The sequence below is a fragment of the Podarcis gaigeae genome (assembly GCF_964106915.1).
Source record: "Podarcis gaigeae genome assembly, chromosome: 8".
Lineage (NCBI taxonomy): Eukaryota > Metazoa > Chordata > Lepidosauria > Squamata > Lacertidae > Podarcis > Podarcis gaigeae.
In genome coordinates this window covers 61,255,434-61,274,038 of record NC_139684.1, presented here as the reverse complement: position 1 = coordinate 61,274,038, position 18,605 = coordinate 61,255,434, and the positions used below count along the sequence as shown (strand labels likewise).

Genomic DNA, 18,605 nt, shown 5'->3' with positions numbered 1-18,605 from the left:
CCTGTGCTCCTGCTTTATCACTGAAGCAGGATTTATTGTGCAGTCATATCCCAGGTGCCAATTTTGGAAACAGAAATTCTTGTTTCTTTCTCTTATCCAGCTGGCTGGCAGAAGGGGTGGTTGTGGACAGGAGTGCGCTGGAGAAAAGCAGAGAGATCCAAGCGCAATTGACTTTGGAGTGTACATTCTTGCGGTGTAATTATCTCATCAGAAGTGGAGCTTGACTCAGTGAGCAGAGAGACAAAGCATCTTTAAATGAAGCCAGGCTGTGTTCCAAAAACCTGTAGGGGGGCAAGAGAGGAGGGAGGTGGTGGGAGGGTTTAAAAAATCATAATAATAAAACTTCCTGCAGTGGTCAGGAGGACGTGAGCCAGGGATTGGAGAAGCAATTGACGGGGCTTCCCTGCACGCAGACACGGAGTGCTTGAAGGCTGTCTCCCGTCACACTTCTTCAGAGGAAGGTGCAATAGGTCACAGCGTGGGACTGAAGGAGCTCAGATACACAGGAAAGCTTTCTGAGGCAGGACTGGAATATGAGGAGCTGGGGAGCACTGGCATATCTCTTCTTCTTCCCTGTTTGGGCAGGGGTGAATCCAGTGGTTCTAGGACTTGGCCCCCATGTGAAGGGGAAGGATGCTCCGGCAAGGCACCAGCTGCAGCATGGCTCCTGCACCTACACTTTCCTGCTGCCAGAGCTTGGGGGCTGTGACTCGCCTGCTGCCGAATACCAGGTTTCCAACTCACTCCAGAGGGATGCTCCCTCCCTAGCCGAGGCCAAGTGGCCAATAAAGAGGCTTCAGCAGCTGGAAAACAACATGGAAAACAACACTCAGTGGCTACAGAAGGTAAGACCAGGGGCTTGGATCTGCAAGAGACTGTCATGTCCTCCTAGGCTGTGCATGCACCATACATTCAAAGCACATCCCACCACCCTAAGAATTCTGAGAACTGTAGTTTGTTGAGGGTGCTGGGAATTATAGCCCTGTAAGGGGGTAAACTACATTTTCCAGGATCCTTTGTGTGTGCTTTAAATATATGGTGTATATATGGCCTTAGATAAGTGGTTCCCAACCTTTTTTTGGCCATGCTTCGCCTAAGTATCTCAAAAATCCTGATTCCCTCCACACACCCTGTGACTTATACCGTATTTTTCGCTCTATAAGATGCACCAGACCATAAGACGCACCTAGTTTTTGGAGGAGGAAAACAAGAAAAAATATATTCTGAATCTCAGAAGCCAGAACAACAAGAGGGATTGCTGCGCAGCGAAAGCAGTGATCCCTCTTGTTCTGGCTTCTGGGATAGCTGCGCAGCCTGCACTCACTCCATAAGATGCATACACATTTCCCCTTACTTTTTAGGAGAGAAAAAGTGAGTCTTATAGAGCAAAAAAATATGGTAATTCATATTATTCAAAAAGTGAACTCCTGTTCACGTGGAGGAAGCCTAAAAGGCCATTAACTGTTAATAACTCATTATGGGGTTTCCGGATAGCCTCCCATCCAGGCACTGACTGGACCCAGATCTACTTTGCTTTAGGAAGGTTGCAGCATCATAACTCCAGCCCCCTTGTGCAACAGAATCCGGGGAGATCTGTATAAGTCATCTGAAGATCCACAAAGAACACAGTCAGGTGGTGAGATCTCCTGTACAAGCTCCATTAGCATTAATGAATGCTGCATAAGAGACTGGGCATAGCTGAGTGTGGTGTGAACATGCACCTAGAGTGTCCCAATGTGACTAAAAGACTGAGTTGTGAACTGGAAAATCTCTTTGAATCTTGCTTTTGCCTTGAACTGGGAATGGGTGAATCTGTCAATTTCAGTTTTCCTAGGTTTATCATTTTTTCACTCTTAAGTTCAGTTCTCTACAGTTTATGATTTTTTTAAAAAAAACAGGCTGCATGAATATTCACCAGTATTTTAGTATTTCTCCTAATATGCACATCTTTGTGTCCAATTTTGCCAAATATATACATTTTTTACAAAGCAACCTCCCCTAATATAACACATTTTTATGCACACTTTACTCTTCAACCATGGATCAGGATCCACAGGCAGGTCACAAAGCCACACCAGGTGGGTCACAGCAAAGCTGTTGATGCCCTGCTGGATTCTAGCTTAGGCTGACCAAAGAAGCACGACGTGCATGTCTGGGCCAGAACACATTCCTCTGATCAGATGCTTTTTGTCAATTTCTACAAGTGCTGCAATGTGGCAAGAGAAATGCAGAATATCTATCATCTATCTATCTATCTATCTATCTATCTATCGCTATATTTCTGGCCACCTACATTCTCATGCCTTTCTCCTGTCACACTGTGGGGCTAGTTTTCATTTAGTAGCAACGCTAAGGTAATATGTATATTGCTCTGTGATTTTCCATTTTAGGGTTAAACAGCATGCATTATTAGCACAATTAAGTCTAAATCAAAAGTATAAATGTGAATACTTCACCTACAAAGCAACTTGCTGATCAAGGTACCGGAGCATACTAGGTATTCCCCCGCCCCTAGTCAGTTGGCAACCCTAATCTAAAACAGTGGCGGATGTGACTCAGGAATATGCAGTAAGATGACCACAGTGACTCCTCTGCTTGTAACCTCATCCAAAATTTTAACGATTAATCAAGAGCAGGCAGTTTCCTCACAGTGAATGTGCATGTGCCTCTGTCATTTTCAAATTGCTTTATTGCTGCTCTTGTTCTTAAAATAACAGTGCAACTGGCTTTTCAGCTATGCACATGCAGAACAGTGGTGGGGAAGAAGAATGACAGATGCAAAAAGGGGGGAGGGGGGCAATGTACTTTAGGAATGCATTGCATATACTGCTCTTTTTCCAGCCTAGCATTTTGATATGCATGTGGACATTTTCATGACTCTGTAATTATATCATTTTAAATACACCCTCTTGAAAGTTCTCAGTACCCGGTAACTAGAAAGTGACTGTCCAGTGGCATTAATATCCTTAGATAGCCATGTGGGAGTTGCTCTCCCTGCCAGAATACTATTTCCCTTTGCTTCAGCTGTTTGAGGGCAGCAGGCGGAAGATGCTTTCTTCAGGATGAGACACAGGCTTAGGATGGAAGAGTGGTTACACATGAGCATTCCACATGGAGGTATCTATCAGCTATGGAGACCTGATTGCATGCATTGGGTTGACCCTGAGGTCTACAACCATCATATTTCTTTAAGAAGGGGGCAGGGAAGGGTGAAACGATTGTTGTATGATTCTGTCAGGGCTGGCCCACTCATGAGGCAAGGTGAGGCAACTGCTTGGGCAGCAGGATTCACAGGGGCAACAGATCCAGCCTCCAAGGAACGCATTGCCTGCTGCTGCAGTGGTAGAACCAGCAGCTACAGTGTACTCCTTGGAGGCTGGATCTGCTGTGTCATCAGCAGCCCGCACCCCAATGCCACCTCTACAGCAGCCTCTTGGGGTATCCTAGGGATTGCATGCACTTAGCGTGAGGTTGATTTGATTCCCCCCTTGTTCCAAAATAGATCTTTACCCCCCTCCATGTTCATTCACTCTATATTCCCTGGTGGGGGGAGCATTTTGTGGTTTGCCTCGGGTGCCAAAATGTCTTTAGCCAGCCCTGGATTTTGCTCTGGCGATACCCCATTGACAAGCGAAAGTTAAGATAGTCTGTGGGACCATTAGCAAATCTGGGTCCAGACAGCTCCCTAACTGCGCCCCCTCCGCAACCTCTGGCGCCAAGCCTGCTCTCTAATTACAAGTTTTTGGTCGGGCAGTCTTGTTTCCAAAGGACTCTGCTTCCTGCCCTGTTTTATTTTGTGACACTCAGAACAATCTGTCCGCCTTATAATTCCTGCCCATTAGCCAGCACTGCAGTAACCAGGGATGTAGCCTTTAACTATAGAAATGAGAGAGTTTTGGGGGCCTTATTAGACAATGCTCTTAAAAACCTTTGAAGGTTCCCGTTCTCTGGGGTTTATTGGAAAAGTCTTCCTCTTCATCAGGAAATCTTCTAGAATCAGTAGGAGGCTAGAGATAAAACAAATGTATTTGGGGGCGATATTCTGGAGCGAATCACGTACCTTGGCCATGTATGTTTCTAAGTTGTGTAGGAGGAACTGCTTTCACTGTAGATTAATTTTGCTACCTGAAAAAAGGAGCATGTTGTCATTTTAACATTCATTTTGACAGGTTTGAATGATAGGTTGCCTTTCTGTATACTGCTCACCTTTTCTCAGTTCTGGCAATATTGCTTTACACCTAACATAGCAGTGCTTTGACTCCAGCTCCCATCAGCCTCAGCCAGAACAGTCAGGGATGATGGGAGCTGTAGTCTAACAGCATCTGTTGGGCCACAGCTTCTCTTCTGTTAAGAGATGGGATCTGGATCAGCAATTCCTCAGCCAATCTAAAACCGTATCTATGGAAGGCTCCTGACTTTCATTCCACCAGCACTGAACTGGGTCTGGAAGCTAATAGGAAAAAGTGCAGATGAGCCAAAATAGGAAGGCTGCAGTCCACCCAAAAGGCTCTCCAAACTAAGGGTTTATCCACACATTTATTCATCCTGTAAGTTATTCTGTTTGTCCCATGATTTCTGGTCATGGGTCCAAGAGATTTTAGTTTTGTCCCTCTGTTTTCCCTGGGGAAAGCCCCTGTTTACTGCTGGACCAGAACAAATACCATTCCATGGAAAACCCATTGACATCTGTTACAATTCAGCAGTAGACAGCAGGTTTTCCTGGGGAAAGCAGTGGGGCAAAAAAAAAACTCACTAAGATTTCTGGTCTTGTGCCTAGAAATCACATGACAAACTAAAGTGTGGATGAGCCCAAATGAGTAGCAAAATGGCAAATTATGCTCAGTGTAGGTGTAAAATGATGCTCATATCTCACCCTTTTAGAATATACGGCATACAATTCTAGTTGCCTCATCTCAAAAGGAGGTAAGGAAGTAGAAAATATAAGCTAAAAGATCAGGGAATTAAGGACATATTTTGTATGAGAGAAGGGTAATGTATTTGGGATTTTTTAATTGCAGGGGAAGACAACTGAGAGGCAACACAATGGAGGTTGACTGAATTATGGAATAGGTTGTGTGAAGAAAGGGAAGAAGAAGTTTGCAATAATAGGAAGCCCAGTGGGGGCGGGGGCGAATGTGGTGGGATGATCATGCTTGTACATATGTTGGCCAAATCATCTGCATAAACAGAGAGGAAAGAAAAAAATATTATGCAAAGAGCTTCTGAGAACTGAAAGCCAAATATATATCTCATTGTTTGCAAGGAAACATCTTTTAGTTTAAAAAAAATCAGACAACCATTGTTGAAAACAAGCCATGGGAAACTGTTTTCATGCTGATGATCTGAAACTGCTGTGCAATCATACACATGTGCTGCTTTTGTTTTGGCAGAGAGGTTTATAGGGTGGTCATGTTGCCGATTATCAGGAACATAGTTTCCAGGTGCCAAAATGTACTTGTAAATATTGGTTAATATTTTACACAATGATTTGAAGAATGAAGATGTGACATTAATTCTGCACACTTTTCTTATGCAAATAGCAGTAAGTCTGAGTTGGTCCCAGGAATGTGGGGCAAATAAGAAGGGGGAGTTTGACTCCACACTTCCTTTGGCGCCACAGTTATAAGCACAGGTCCGGGCTTTCCAGGTCCAGGTCCAAGCGGTTGCTTTTTTGTCTCAGTGAAAACCCACATTTTACCGCTGAATTGGAGCGAACAGCAGTCAGGCTTTCCACAGGACACTTGTCTGCCCTAAGTAATTGCTAGACAAGTTGCTAGACGAAGCTTCAGGTATACGAAAGAACAGGGGTGAAAATCAAGGATAAATATAAGCTTAGAAAATTAAGCCCCACATTTTCAGCTATAAACTAAGGTTGGCATAGATCTACCATTGGCTTTAGGGAAGAAGAAAGCAACCTAGAGGTTGGTCTGCTTCCATTTTTTGGAAGTCATGGTACATGTGTGATGGAGTATTAAGTCCTCCTCCTAAGAACAAACTTTTATGATCTCTTTCCCCCCCCCCATAAACAGCTGGAGAACTATATCCAGGATAGTGTGAGAATGGAAACATCTGACAACCACATCAGTGCTGTGCAGAACCACACAGCGGCCATGTTGGAAATTGGCACCAGCCTTCTGAACCAAACGGCTGAGCAGACTCGCAAGCTCACTGATGTAGAGATGCAGGTAAGCTGGGCGGCTATTTAGGGAAGACAGAGCAGAGAACTCTGAACCCCTCTTTTCTCCACTTCAGATCACTTGTGATTATTTTTTTCAGGAGCCCTTGTATTTCTTGCCAACGTGGATTCTACAGGCAAGCAGTTGTTACAGACAATTAAATGGGCCATGGAGGTTGGTCCATTAGGGAAAATGGGGCACTGCCCCACCAAGCTCAGTCTGCCTCCAGCCAGCCCCACACCTCAATGCCCCCTTACTCGCAACCAGTACGAGAGGTGACACTGGCTGGCTTCTTCCTTCTCAGTGCTGCCTTTGTGAAATTCAGCAAGGTGGATGATGTGGACAAAACCTGAATTAGTTGGCTCCACCTATAATTTGCTCTGGCTCCGCCTACTTTTTGCCTCTCTACGTCCCTCCCTCACTGTTGAGTTGCTTGTTTTTCCCTCTACTCTTACCAACCAGGTTCTCACCCAGACCTCGCGGCTAGAAATCCAAGTGCTGGAAAACTCCCTTTCTACCAACAAGCTTGAGAAACAGCTGCTGCTGCAGACTCAGGAGATCAGCAAACTTCAAGAGAGGAACAGGTCAGAGCTGTGCTTGCTTCGTGCAGAACAAATCAAGGCAAAGTAACAGAATCCATGCATGTTTGTGTAATTTTACTCTGGTTGCAGAATTTTTGATGTCTAGCTGTCAGGCCTGGCCCTGACCTTGCAAGACTTACTAGCAGTGTCTGCAGTAAGTATCAGCTGATGACACTGTGAGGTGGGGTAGCAGGAGGGTCCTAGGTCGTCTCAGGTGAGAAAGAGCAGGCAAGGTAATATAGGAACAGGTGGTTCTTCAGCTATCTTGGTACCAAACCCCTGATCATGTATTTTGTATCTTTCGTAGATTGCTAACTACCTTGGGTACACTTTCTAAGACAGAAAGGTGGGGTATGAGTGTTTTAAAGGAAATAATACAATTAATATTGCTGGCCTGTATGTGGAGGATTCCCATTATCCTTTCCCTTCCCTAGCTTCCTAGAGAAGAAGGTCCTGGCTATGGAGGGGAAACGTGAGGAAGAGCTTCAAGGCCTCAGGTCTGAGAAACAGGAAATGCAGAGGTTGCTGTCCAAGCAGGTGGACCTCGTTGGGCATCTGGAACAGCGTCTGGGCGCTGCCCTGGTCAACAACACAGTCCTCCAGAGACAGCAGGCCTCCCTGGCAGAGACTGTGAAGCTCTTGATAGGCTTGGTGTCCCAGTGCAACCGTAAGTAACTGTTTTCCCTGAAGTGATTTTCCCCCTAGGGCAATCCTGCTCTACTTATTCAGTGTACTTATTCAGTGCACTGCTCTACTTATTCAGGGGCTGGTGTCAAGGGCTGACATCTGGCCCACATCCCAGTAGGGAGCCTATTGATGTGAGCTCCTGAGACCTCCTGCAGTGAGGAGGAGACTACCTGAGGGTGTGTGTGTGTGTGTTGCCCAAGGGCACAGCTGAATGCTTCTGTCTGCACTCCTAAGATCCCTGGGAATCATCCACTGCAGATAAACATCTACAAGGAGATGGCTTCCTATCTGGTTGGCCACTGTGAGAGCAGGATACTGAATGAAATGGGCCTTTGGCCTGATCCAGCAGGGTTTTTCTTATGTTTTTAACTTTCTGAGTCTATGCCTAGAAAAATGCATGCATGGACATTGCACAGATTGAAGATGGCCATACTGAAAGCACCTCTTTGTCTGACTCTTGCAGACATTTCTCACGTCCGCCCAGAAGAGCAGAAGACATTCAAGGACTGTGCAGCTGCATACAAATCAGGGTTCACCGCCAGTGGCATCTACACACTGCAGTTCCCCAACACTACGGCCACCGCAAAAGTGAGTGCAGGCATCAGGGCCTAGACACACTAAGAATGGGGGCCCTGTGGCCCATCAGATGTTGCCGGACTCTCAACTCCCATCAGCATCACCAACAGTCAGGGATGATGGAAGTTGTAGTCCAGCAACATCTAGAGGAACATCTAGGAAGTGGGTGGTGGATTGTGTTAAGGGATGCTCTGTTACTCCTTTGCACCTATAGATGGACAGTTCCAGGCAAAGATGCAGAGTCCCTCTTAGGAAGAATTGTGTGCACACCCCTCTGAATTCCCTAGAATGTAGAAATCCTCCCTCCCTCCTGAAGCTCACTTTCTCACAGCACTTTTCTCCACATATCCTCCCTCTTAAAAAACAACAACACAACAACAACCAACCCCCAGGGCTCTGAAACTGGAAGTGAACCTGCACCTGAGAAACTCACAATCTGTGGGTTCTTTGTCCAGCTCTGAATATGAGGTGTTAATGGATGGTGCAGAATTGGAAGAGTTGTTGTCCTTTAGGGCACAGCTGAGGAACCTCAGGCCCAGCTGCAGCTTCTGGACATTTGTGAAGTTTCCCTTCCATTAATGTACTGCACTCCTTGCAGGTCCTCTGCGACATGGAGACCAGTGGAGGTGGCTGGACTGTAATCCAGCACAGGACGGATGGTTCTGTTGACTTTCAGCGCACCTGGAAGGAGTATAAACAGGTAAGGAAGCAGGTGGGCAGAGTAGTTTATCTCTTTTAAGGACCAGAGATATACTTGAGGCAGGTTCACTTAATTGCTTATGCCTGTGGCAGCTGCTGATACGATCCTGTGCTCTTCCTTATGTCCATGACAAAACCTATTCCAGCACCTATTGCACAGAGAACGAGTCAGACTGATGCAGTGAAACCACCTGCACAACTTCTGCAACTACTTTTTTATGTCAGCTCCAATTGTGCAACTAATTTGTATACCAGATCTGTCTTTTCCCCTTTGAAATGTCTCCTCCAATTTACTATGCTTATGGGCAGCCATCAACATTTCTCATTGTCTTTCAAGTCCTGTCCACTGCTAGCCAGCCAGGGGTGTGTGGGTGTGTCTGTGTGGGTGTGTTCCAACATTGTGGGGTAAGTAGTCATAAATCTCAGTGGGACTTGCCTAGGACAGCTTTGTAAATAAATTGGTGTTCAAATGGGCCTTCTTCCATTTCTCTTTGAAACTGTTTGAAGTGTGACTCTACTAGTCCCAGTGAGTGGGCAGCAGCAGGACAAGCCGATCAAGTGCCTGGGGCACTGTACGTCCAGGGGTGGGGTGAGCCGAGGCAGAATATTCCGCGGGGCCTCTGAGGAGTCTGCCTGCCTCCTCCCACTCAGCTGCCCTACAGCCAGCGTGCATAAGCCACTGCGTCTCTCCCAGGAAAGACACATGGTTTGGGTGCACTGCAGGCCCCGCAGTGGGTGCCGCCCGGCATTTTGCCACCCCCCTCAATGGTGACACCCGGGGCGGCCCGCCCCCCACTGCACCCCCCTTCCTCTGCCCCTGGATGGGTAGTTCAGACAACCGTATACATGTAAAGGATCTCTCATATGAAAATGTTGGGGCCAGCAGGCAGGGATCAGTGGAGGGGGCTGAAAGCAGAGTTATTTGGATGATGATGAGTAAAATGAAAGTAATATTAAAAATAGGCTAGCCAACACAAAATGACAAATGAAGGTAATAGACAGGACAAAAGGGTAAGAAAAACCCTTTAACGGATAGAAAACCACATTGCCATCCTCAAAATTAGTAAAAAGAAAAAAAAATTCAAAATGGAACAAACAACCCACCCACCCACCAACTCCAGGTCTAAACTATTAAAGTCTAAACTATTAAAATACCAAAAGAATGAGTGGGCCTTTCAAGTTGAGGCAAGTTGTGCATGAGAAAATAAATTACAGCAAGGTGTAATTGCATAAGGTGAACCGAAGAAAAACCTTTGTTTGTTGAGGATACTGGTGCAGCAAGACCCTGGTGGGGTACTTACCTTAAGTTTTACAATTAGTTCAGGGGGGGGGGGAATTGAAGTGATTTGCAGAAATGTCACATTTCTCATTTACTAGCAAGGGTCATTTGCGAGTAGAATGAGAAATGAGCCGATTTTGCACTAGGAAATTCTGAAAGTGAGTGAAATAAAAATTTCCTGCAAGTTCAAACCTTAGTAAGGAGTAGGCTAGTTTCTCACAGAAAATGAGAAGAATAGAACCTGTACGTTTTGCTTCATATCTCAGGTTCTACAAATGCTAGAAACTATTTAAAAACAAGCAGAGGCAGATTGCAAGTGGTGGCTTCTATCATTAGTAACTACCAAATGGAAACTTCTTGTTTGTTTTGGAGGAACATTTGGTCCTCTGAATCCCTACCTGCAATTTGAAGTGGTACAGTCGTGACACAGGTTCACCACCTTAGTAGAAGCCAACCAGGTTGATTACCAGCTGGGATCCCCCCCCTCCCCGCAATCTCTGCCATACCAGACCAGGTGGGCTCTGTAGCCTCAGTTGAGCCTTTATGTGGTTCATTTGTGAACTGCTTTCCCTAAAATATCTCTAAGCAATTTCAAAGTAAAAGCATGAATAAAAACAGTTAGAAACATTGTCTAAGAGGTGAGACAGTCTTCTGTAACTTCTGTGATATGCTGTATCAGGACTCTATTAATCCGTGCTTCCTCTGACATTTCTGTGTTTTTCTTGCAGGGCTTTGGGTCCCCACCTGGAGAGCATTGGCTGGGCAATGATTTCATCCACTTACTCACCACACAAACTTCCTACTACCTTCATGTCAAACTCCAGGACTGGGAAAACAATGAGGCCTATGCCTTGTATGAGCACTTCCATGTAGGGCCTGAGGAGCATAACTACCGGTGAGGAGCTTATTTCCTTGTGGTGCTAAAATAAGCACCTTATTCAGGCAGGGAACAGGTTCCATGGTTGCTGACTGGCCCTAGTCCATGAAGGTCAGTTGAAATTTCAGGCCTAGCACCACCACTAGTCCTACTCAGGAAGTGCTTTGGAAAGGTCCAGCCCTGAATCCTACCAAACTTGCTGGACTCCAATTTAAAAATAAAACACAATTTTAAAAACCTCTTGGTGTTATTTCTTGGCGCTAGAACACCATATTTTGTGTTTCAGCCCTCCAACCAAATAATGTATACACAAATGTGCATATTAGGGGCAAGTGTATTTTATTCAAAACTGTATTAAAAAAAAATTATATTAGGTGAAATTTGCACTTAAGATGCTGATGAATTTTCATGTCGACTAAAATACTAATAATCGCAAACTGTTAAGGAACTGTAGAGAACTGAATTAAGATTGGGGAAAATGAGAAACTGAAACTGTCCCGATTCGTCCATCCCTAGTCACATCTAATTTGGCCCCAAAACCACAGTGTAGGACTAAGAAAGAGGTTGGGATAAGGGTTTGAGCACACCTTACTAAATGGTCTGCTCTGGACCGAAAGCATTCAGCTCTGTTAACACTGATTTAGAACTACTAAGAGCTGCTGGTAGCCATGCAAGTGCATGACCTCAGGTGGGAAAGAGATCTTCCTGGATTGCAGGAAAACAGGGATACACATAGTACAGAGATAAACAAAACGAGCAAACCACTTGCTTATGACACTGATGGCACAGCCCTACCACATTCAGACTTTTTGAAATAAACATTTTACCTAAGGCCAAGCAAGTATACTTTGTTTCATATTTCAGAGAGGCAACCAACAGAGCATTGTAGCTGACAATGGTACGTTCCCCCTTTTGCCCCTGCAGGCTTTATGTCGGGAGATACAGTGGCACAGCTGGTCGCACGAGCAGCCTTAGTCCCTCAGGGACAGACTTCAGCACCAAGGACGTCGACAACGACCACTGTGCATGCAGGTGTGCACAGATGGCAGGTGGAGGTAATGAGCGGAAGGGGAGGGGAAGTGTGTTCCACACAACTCCTATATTGTGTTGCAAATCCATATGCCTCAGAGCACGGGTGACCAATCTGCTTGGGAAGAGTGACTTGAAGGGGGGGGTTGCTTCAGGGTTTAGGGGCAGAGTACCCCAAGGTTCCCTGTTCTTTCTCTTTTTCCTCCTCCCTCTGTCTCCAGGCTGGTGGTTTGATGCTTGTGGACCCTCCAACTTAAATGGCATTTATTACCCGCCCAGCCCTGGCATGAACAGGTACAATGGCATGAAGTGGCACTACTGGAAAGGCCCCAGTCACAGTCTGAAGGTGACCACCATGATGATCCGCCCTGTGGATTTCAGAGAAGAATAAGAGGAGCTTGCCATGTGGCTGAGATGGACAGGCTCCAGCAAGATCAACTGAAACTCAAATGCAGCGTTGTGTCTCTCTCCAAACTTGTGCAATCTCAAAGGGGGAACTATGGGTGGGTGTACTTTCTGGGAGCCAAAGAACATCACTGTACTTGATATTGGTGGCCACAGGGGGCACTAACCACAGAAGAAGCACAAGGTATATATCCCAGATGCATCCTTGCCTGTCCTGTGTATATAAGGAACTCCTTTAAAGTCCAGAAACCTGAGGCTGAAAATGGCTTGACTTTTAACAGGAGGCCTGGGGAGGGTGTGTGTAAGAGAAAGCATTTATGGCTTGAAAACATTCAGGTGCTGCAGGAAGAGCTGAGCTAGACTTTCTGGAGTCAGGCAGAAACCTCTTCTGTGCTCTCTGTGGCTCCTGGTTTACACCTCCGTGAGCAGGGTAAATTCGGATAATATGTCCATGTGTACTTAATAATCCAGTTTGGAGGACAATGCATTCACTGTTTTGTGTGCCTTTAATGGTAAGTTTGAACCTTTCTTACAAACTTGCCCCATGTATGGCTGGTAGATTTCTCAACCATCCCTTAGTGTTCTATGCAAAATGTTATTGACTCTCGCTGGCAGATGAAGGCAGAAGTTGAAGCGTTTAGTTTTTTCTTACTCCACACTTAACTCTGTTGTGAATTGTGTGCTGATGTGTGAGTAATCTAACAAACAAACAAACAACTAAACAGTGCTAGATTCAAGTGGATTCTGCAGCCTAAGAAGCTAAGAACATAAGAAGAGCTTTGCTGCCTGAGACTGAGGGTCCATCAAGTGCACCAGCCTGTTTCATACAGTGTCCACCTCGGGAACCTGGAAGGCAGGGCATGAAGGCAGAAGCCCCCTCCTTTTGCTGTATTCCATCCAGCATGTGATCCTCTTGGCTATACTGCCTCTGGAGTCATATAGCTATGCTCTTTAGTCATTGATAGCCTTCTCCCTTATGAATCTGTCTTGTCTCCTTTGCCATGAATTTAATTCTGTGTTATGTGAAGAAGTTTTTTTGGGGGGCGTTGCCTCCCCACAATCTATTCTTGCCACATTCTGTCTCATCTCAGAAGCTAAGCAGGCCCAGACAGTGCCCAGATGGGGAGGATCACTTGAGAGTAATATAGAGTAATATGGAGATATATTCTCTGTTCACTTTCTTCAAAGCATGCCTAATCTTATAAATATTATGTCCTCTTTTAGAACTCCCCCACCAACAACAACTATAAGTCCCAAATTCTGCAAACTTTCCTTTTTGGGAAAGAGCCCCAGTTTAGATCACGATAGCTGTCCTTTTCTGCACCAGTTCTCCTCTACAAAGGGGTGATCAGAATTGTGGCCAAACTACCATACATCAAACCATTGTGATACTCAGCATTTGAGTTTTCCTTCAGCTGCAAAAATAGAATTAAAATGTAAATATGTGCCTGAGAACCATCATCTGCAATTCAGATGAAATAAGATATTGGTGCTAAGGTTTCACCATCAAATGCTGAATAGCTTGCGGCAATAACTCTTGATTGAGATATCTGCACCCGTTCAGACTTGTAAATGTTTATAAAAAGAAAGCCATCCAGCTCAGAGACATTAGAAGCTGGAGAGAACTTCTGGGTATACAGAATGGCCTCTGGTTGAAGGATAATACATATTCTTTTGTAAACTGCTTATGAGTTTTCTGTTGAGTAAGTGGTATATAAATTTTGTTAAATGAAATGGGGGGGGGAATATAACTTCTACCCCTCAAAAATTCTCTTGGCACTTCTGTAGCAGAGGAAATACAGTATTGCTTAGAAATCTCTGCACCTTCCACATTCCCACAGCTACCACCTTTGCTCTCAGGGTCTGGTATGAATTAAAAGAACAAGTCATTGTTAAAGGCAGAAGCTGGTATGTCACACTAAATCTGGGGTGGATAATCCCTAGTTTTGAGGACCTGATTAGAACCCAAGCAAATTTTGCTGCCTTGTCCTCCAGACCCAACCAATTTAGCTCACTGATGCAAAAAAAATAATGGTTTGAAGTAGACACAGTAGCATTGGGGTGGGGAGAGCCCAGGGTCCCGATAGGGATGCAAATCCCCTTCTTTTGAGTCAAAGTAGTAAGATGGGGAGAAAACCAGAACCTGAACATACTGCCGTCACCTCGTTGGACATGTCACTTTGACAGCCTAGCAGTCCCACCAGCTGCCACTGCCACAGGCCTATCTAGTCCATTTAGAATGGTGCTAAGGATAAGAGCAGACCAGTGAGAAAAATCACTATACTTCTACTGTGCAGTGATTCCATCCCCAAAGATTTCCCTTTGTCCAAAGACTCATTATCACCTTGCTGTACAAAGGCCAATTGTTTGGGAAGCAACCACATGTCTGGAATCAAGTTTCAGCTCGATTCAAACTTCAGTGTATTGTAGAAGTTTGTTCCTATCTTAATTTCAATGCTTTTAAAAAAGAGATTTATTAGAGCCAGTAAAGAGGGTGGAGGAATATAATGGAGGCCAATAAAAATGCTATCAGGTTAGAGATTTGGAGATTCCTTTAATCTTCATCTGGCGACTAGCAGGCTTGGAGAAAGTATATACAGTATACAGTGATGGGGTTTGGTTTTTTGTGGTGGGGGAAATTGAGTTTGCATTATGACGATATGGTGTTCGACTGGTCTTAGACTGTATACTCTAGCTTATATCTCCTAGCTAATCAGTATTTGATCACTAACCTGTTTTTATCTGCAGGTAGATATATTTTGGGTTGCATTTGCCTAGCTTCTACTCCTCTGAGTAGACATGTTGAAATTAGTGGGCATAAGTTAGTCATGCCCATTATTTTCAATGGGTCTATTCTGAGTAGAACTTAGTTGGATACACCCTTTCGTTTGGTTCTGTGGCTTCTTTATGACTGTTGTCATGATTCATTTGGTACGCTGCCTTAATGTCAAATAATTGAGGGCAGATTTGAATAAATAATAAATAAATAAAGTAGAATAAAATCAAGGTGGTTGTCTTTTCTTTGAAGGTCTATGTGAAGGTGTCTTTTCTGAGGCTCTACGTGCAGGAAAGTGTAAGAATCGTGATGCTGAACCAGAGCAAAGTTCCATCTAGGGGTATAGCCCATCTTTGAGAGGAGCCAGCCAGAGGTCCCTGGGAAGATTACAAGCACAGCGTGATTGTGATGGAATCTCCTATTGTTTGTTCCCAACATCTGGTACTCATATGTACACTGCCTCCCAATATCCCTCGCTATCTTGGCTAAGAAGTTGTCCATTCCTTCTTAAAAAGCCACTTAATAGGCACTGCAGACTCCTGTGGCAATTAATTGCAAAGAACAAGGTGGGGGGTACCTGCGGCCCTCGCAATGCTGTCGGACTCCAACTCCCATCAGCCCCAGCCAGCAAGGTCAATTGGGTCAAGGATGGTGGGAGTTGTTGTCCAGCCACATCTGGAATAGGTTCTCCACCCTTCATAGAGTAATTATGCACCATGTAGTTAGTTGTCTTTCCTTAACCTAGCGTGCTTCTGGACCAGCCTTCCTCAACCTTGAATCCCCAGATGTTGTTGGACTGCAACATTCATCATCCCTGAGCCCTTGCCCTGCTAGCTAGAGATGATGGAACGTGCAGCCCAACAACATCTGGGGACCCCATGATTGAGAAAGGCTGTTCTAGACTGTCACTATTTTGGGGTGGGATTCAGTCCGGTTGTGCAATTATAGGTGACTGGGAGGCCTTGCAAAACAAGCCCACTCCTCTTAAATATAAGGATTTCTGCAGCAAGGAAAGTCATAGAAAAATGCACTGGAAAGTGTGGAATCTAACCTCCATGGAAACAAATCAGGATACTGTAAGTGCTTTGGAATGGGTCATCTGAAAACTTCCCTAGTGTCTAGCATAAAATCACCATGATTCCATTCCACATCTGGTTTTGATTGAAAAACACTGTTATTGTATTATTATTAATAGGAACGTTATAGTAGTTGTTACAGAATCTAGCTTTAAAAAAACAATAGTCCATCGCCAGTTTCTAGTTTATCTGATCATGGAAATAAATTGGAAAAGGCAAAATATTAAGATTTTGTGGTATGCCTGAGAGTATAGCGGGCCCAAGACATTTTACTGCCTAATACAGAACAGAAGCTGGAACCCCAAGCTCGCCCAAGCTAAGGTGCCTAGCGCCACAACTGGCCATGTTATTTATTTTTTAAAAAAATATTTTTTATTAACCGGCCAATCAAATCAAATAAAATCACATCACATAAATTCCGAATTACAAAGCCGAATTTTAAATTTTGTTGAGGGAACCCATATTTCAAGATCCGAAGGGGGATTCTGATCATCTTCTTGCCACTGCGTTAATGTCCAAATCAGTCCAAACAAAGTTCATAATTCTATCCAGTCTTATATTGCTGTTTCCACATCACATCTTGTTCATATATTTTCTCTTTTTTCTTTATGATCTCTTCTGATAGTCTCCTTAAGCCGATAAACACCAATAATAATCCTGTGTGAATTTTTCCGTTCCTCCAATCCTCCAATCGAGATGGTTTCCATATATCATCGCCTTCATAGATAACAGCACTCTTTCCATCATTAATTACAGAACTGTCGTTCTTAAGTCCCACTGAGGAGTTTCACCCACAATATAAAAACAGCTTTATTTCTCTATTTCTCCTCTCAGACTTAAGTCCTCCGACAGAACTTCCCAATATGGCAACGGAATTTTTAACTGCGTCATTCCAAAGCCCTTATACATTCCACGCACTTCTTAAAATATGCTTTGGTTCGAACGTTTATCTCCACACAGCCTTAAATCCACAGCTTAAGTCCTTAAAACGGCATTTCTGACTTGTGAGGAGGGGGATTCTTGTTTAATCACATAAAGGAAAGAAAGGAAAGTTTTTTCCCCCTCCCCCATCAGTCCCTTTGCCATACCGAGTCTTGGAGTATATTCTCATGATTTATACTTGTTCCTCCGACTCGTCTTGTTTTGTCAGAGATCTCTTCTGTTAGCAGTCTTTACTCCCCCTTCTTCCTTGAGATATGTGTATTCGCTTCATCCAAATTGTTTCTTTTGAAGTTCTTGCAGCTAGTGGCGCGGATCAGAGACGGCGTCCAGGAGCGCCGAAATCCCACAGGAGGGCATTGTGCCTAGTGCCCCCATCCCCACAAATTCGGGGGTGGTATAAGGCACAGCAGGCAAGGGCAGTCCCCCACCACAATCCTGGGGGGGGGGCAGGGAGGCTATTTACTCCCATCACAGCCTCCCATTTACCTCGTGTGGGTTGGAGAGATGTTATTGTCAGCCATCTTCTGATGCGCCCCTAGTGGTCCCTCAACTGGCCATGTTATTTTGGCACTTGAGGCAGGAAATCCCACAAGCACCTCTTCATTGGAGTAAAAATAAAACAATAATATATTTAAAAACTATTAGCTGCCCTTTACAACACCCAAAATCTGCTGCTTGAGGTGGCTGCCTCACTAATGTGTGTAATGCTGGAGCTAGCCATGCCTCTTGATCTTAATGACTGAAAATAATATGCATACAAGTCTCAACTCTTCCTTTGAAAAAAATGTTCTATGTGACCATTTCACCTGAAAAAGAATCTTGTGTAACACAGAAACTTGCATTCTGTGGCCTCATTTCTGTTATATATGTAAAATATATATTTTTGTGTGGAAAAAAATACTAATAAGAGCCTGGATCTGACCATCAGTTGATCCTATGAAATGAATGATTTCCTCACCCCTGTGAATTTCCCCTCTCAGGCGTTGATTTGCAAATGGATCATTGAGATCAGGTTTCTTGTTTTGTTTTTTAAACTCAGGGCCCCTCCAGACTTGTGGTTTATTGTGGAACATGTCCTGCACATTAACAGCGCATTAGTGGTGCCTTTATTTTGCTCCAGTTTGGTGATGCTTTCCCCAAACAGCCATTGTTGCTGCCTGGAGATGTTACAGTGGAGCAGAAAATTAACCTAAACATTTGTCCTATAAAAACTTACAGGACTTCATCAGGAAGTTATTGGACATGCACTGATTCGAAACGAAGCAGCGGGGCCTCTCCTTTGCCTGCCCAAATAGTATTGAAAGTGGGATCACATGTGACACAACCTGATAGCATCACAAGCCGAAACCGTCACACGTACAATGAAAACGACGTCTGGAGGGGCCCTCATTGGATTTCGGCAAACCAGATTTTTAAAAATTGCGGGGGGAAGTACACGGGCGGCATTTTAATGCCAACGATGTCGTGGGACCATCCCACAGACATACACACCCCACAACCTT

General features: G+C 44.5%; 1 protein-coding gene across 2 annotated transcripts in view; it reads left to right on the top strand.

Moving 5' to 3' along the window:
• The window catches only part of LOC310850348 (angiopoietin-2-like), a 29,081-nt gene extending 15,701 nt beyond the window's left edge, over window positions 1-13,380 (top strand). For both annotated transcript variants that reach the window (XM_083751752.1, XM_083751751.1), the window contains 9 exons: window positions 586-845; window positions 6,030-6,185; window positions 6,639-6,760; window positions 7,192-7,424; window positions 7,908-8,032; window positions 8,619-8,720; window positions 10,727-10,893; window positions 11,800-11,930; window positions 12,126-13,380. In XM_083751752.1, the coding sequence (XP_083607878.1) occupies window positions 816-845; window positions 6,030-6,185; window positions 6,639-6,760; window positions 7,192-7,424; window positions 7,908-8,032; window positions 8,619-8,720; window positions 10,727-10,893; window positions 11,800-11,930; window positions 12,126-12,295 (1,236 nt within the window). In that variant the 5' untranslated portion in view covers window positions 586-815 and the 3' untranslated portion in view covers window positions 12,296-13,380. The remainder of the gene's footprint in view (window positions 1-585; window positions 846-6,029; window positions 6,186-6,638; window positions 6,761-7,191; window positions 7,425-7,907; window positions 8,033-8,618; window positions 8,721-10,726; window positions 10,894-11,799; window positions 11,931-12,125) is intronic.
• The last annotated feature ends 5,225 nt before the right edge of the window (window positions 13,381-18,605 follow it).